This window comes from Fragaria vesca, linkage group LG7, assembly GCF_000184155.1.
Source record: "Fragaria vesca subsp. vesca linkage group LG7, FraVesHawaii_1.0, whole genome shotgun sequence".
Classification (NCBI taxonomy): Eukaryota; Viridiplantae; Streptophyta; class Magnoliopsida; order Rosales; family Rosaceae; genus Fragaria; species Fragaria vesca.
The window spans coordinates 20,438,629-20,440,124 of NC_020497.1; the positions used below are offsets into that span (position 1 = coordinate 20,438,629).

Genomic DNA, 1,496 nt, shown 5'->3' on the forward strand with positions numbered 1-1,496 from the left:
ATCACAATAGTTTTACAATTCATTTGGCTATTGTATTATATTCCATAATGAAACGTTGAAGAACAGCTAGACTAAATAGCAATAAAGTAACAAAAACAAACAATGTGAAGGAACAGATTAAATTAGAAATCCTCTTGAGCCAAGTTAGAATATGTTGAAGAGCAAATAGACTAAGCAAGAATAAGGTAAAAACAAACAGAGTGAAGAAACAGATTGATTAGAAACTGTTCTAAAAGTTATAGAAATACAAGAATGCATTACACGCAACGTTGATCAAAAATTTAACACATAGCCAGTTGAATAGAAATTGAAGGAAATTTCGGCCAGAGAGTTTAAGTGAAGGGATGCAACATACAATATAACTCCGAGAGACCATAAATCTGCAGTGTGGTTGTAAGGTTGTTCCCGCACTAGTTCAGGAGCCATGTACAGGGGAGTACCTAAAGAAAAATGTAAACTTCACTGCATCATTAAACAAAGTAAAATAGATTCTCCGATATCTAACAGTTGATCCGGAATCATTCTGACCTTTTATTGATCGCAAAACAACAGTATTTGTGGACATTGCTCGTGCAAACCCAAAGTCACAAAGCTGTAACAATAATAGAATTCACAAGTTAAGTGATACTGGTAAATAGACACCCAGACTTATAAGAATACTAATAGTACACATATTAACCTTAACAATAGAACCAGCACCAATGAGAATGTTTTGTGGTTTCATGTCACGGTGGATGATGCGGTTTGAATGGAGATAATGCAATGCTCTCACCTACAATGTTTGGTAAACAGAAAGTTATCAAATCCTAACCGGAATGGTATGACAGTTAGAGATGGGACATAAACAGGTGACAAGAAAGTACCAATTGCTTGAACTTGTTCTTCTGGAAGGTGCTTATAATCCTCAAGAATTTCAAATAGTTCACCCTGCATATCAAAGAAAGTCCTTGATATTTAAACATCTGCAGAGTTTCCTACTTTCCACAATAACATGCTAGTCTAGATAAACAAATACAGTCAAAATAGGTACTTTAGATACGGAAGAAATCAATACTTGTGCAAACTCTGACAACACAAAACTCTTGTGGGCTTTCAAAGGAATCAAGCATTTCAATGATATTTTCATGCTTCAGCTTCCTTAGAATCTGCAGATTTAACAGCAGATTACATCATACAATAGACAACAATTAAAACAAAACAAAACAGAAATGAGCATTAACCGAATCAAGGAAGATGTTCATATTAGACCTGAGAAAACATGAGCCTAGTACCTCAATTTCTTGTCTTAAATTGTGGATATCCTTGTCACTTTTCCCATGTTTCATAATGAATTTCATCGCAACAGTCTGAAAAACAGCCACAAAAACATGTAATCAGAGAAAAAAGACCAAAACTAAATAAAATTAAGTTTTCAGAAATGCAGAACATAAGTACCTGGCCTGTGAACTTGCGTCTTCCCTTGTATACCTTCCCGAAGGAACCTTCACCTACAAGCT

General features: G+C 34.9%; 1 protein-coding gene across 1 annotated transcript in view; it reads right to left on the minus strand.

The window, feature by feature from the left end:
- The window catches only part of LOC101295768 (serine/threonine-protein kinase TIO-like), a 4,386-nt gene that overhangs the window by 2,705 nt on the left and 185 nt on the right, over positions 1-1,496 (minus strand). Inside the window, exons 2-8 of the mRNA XM_004309030.1 lie at positions 1,435-1,494; positions 1,272-1,346; positions 1,065-1,145; positions 871-927; positions 680-772; positions 529-592; positions 356-440 (exon numbers count right to left, since the gene is read on the minus strand). Of these exons, the coding sequence (XP_004309078.1) occupies positions 356-440; positions 529-592; positions 680-772; positions 871-927; positions 1,065-1,145; positions 1,272-1,346; positions 1,435-1,494 (515 nt within the window). The remainder of the gene's footprint in view (positions 1-355; positions 441-528; positions 593-679; positions 773-870; positions 928-1,064; positions 1,146-1,271; positions 1,347-1,434; positions 1,495-1,496) is intronic.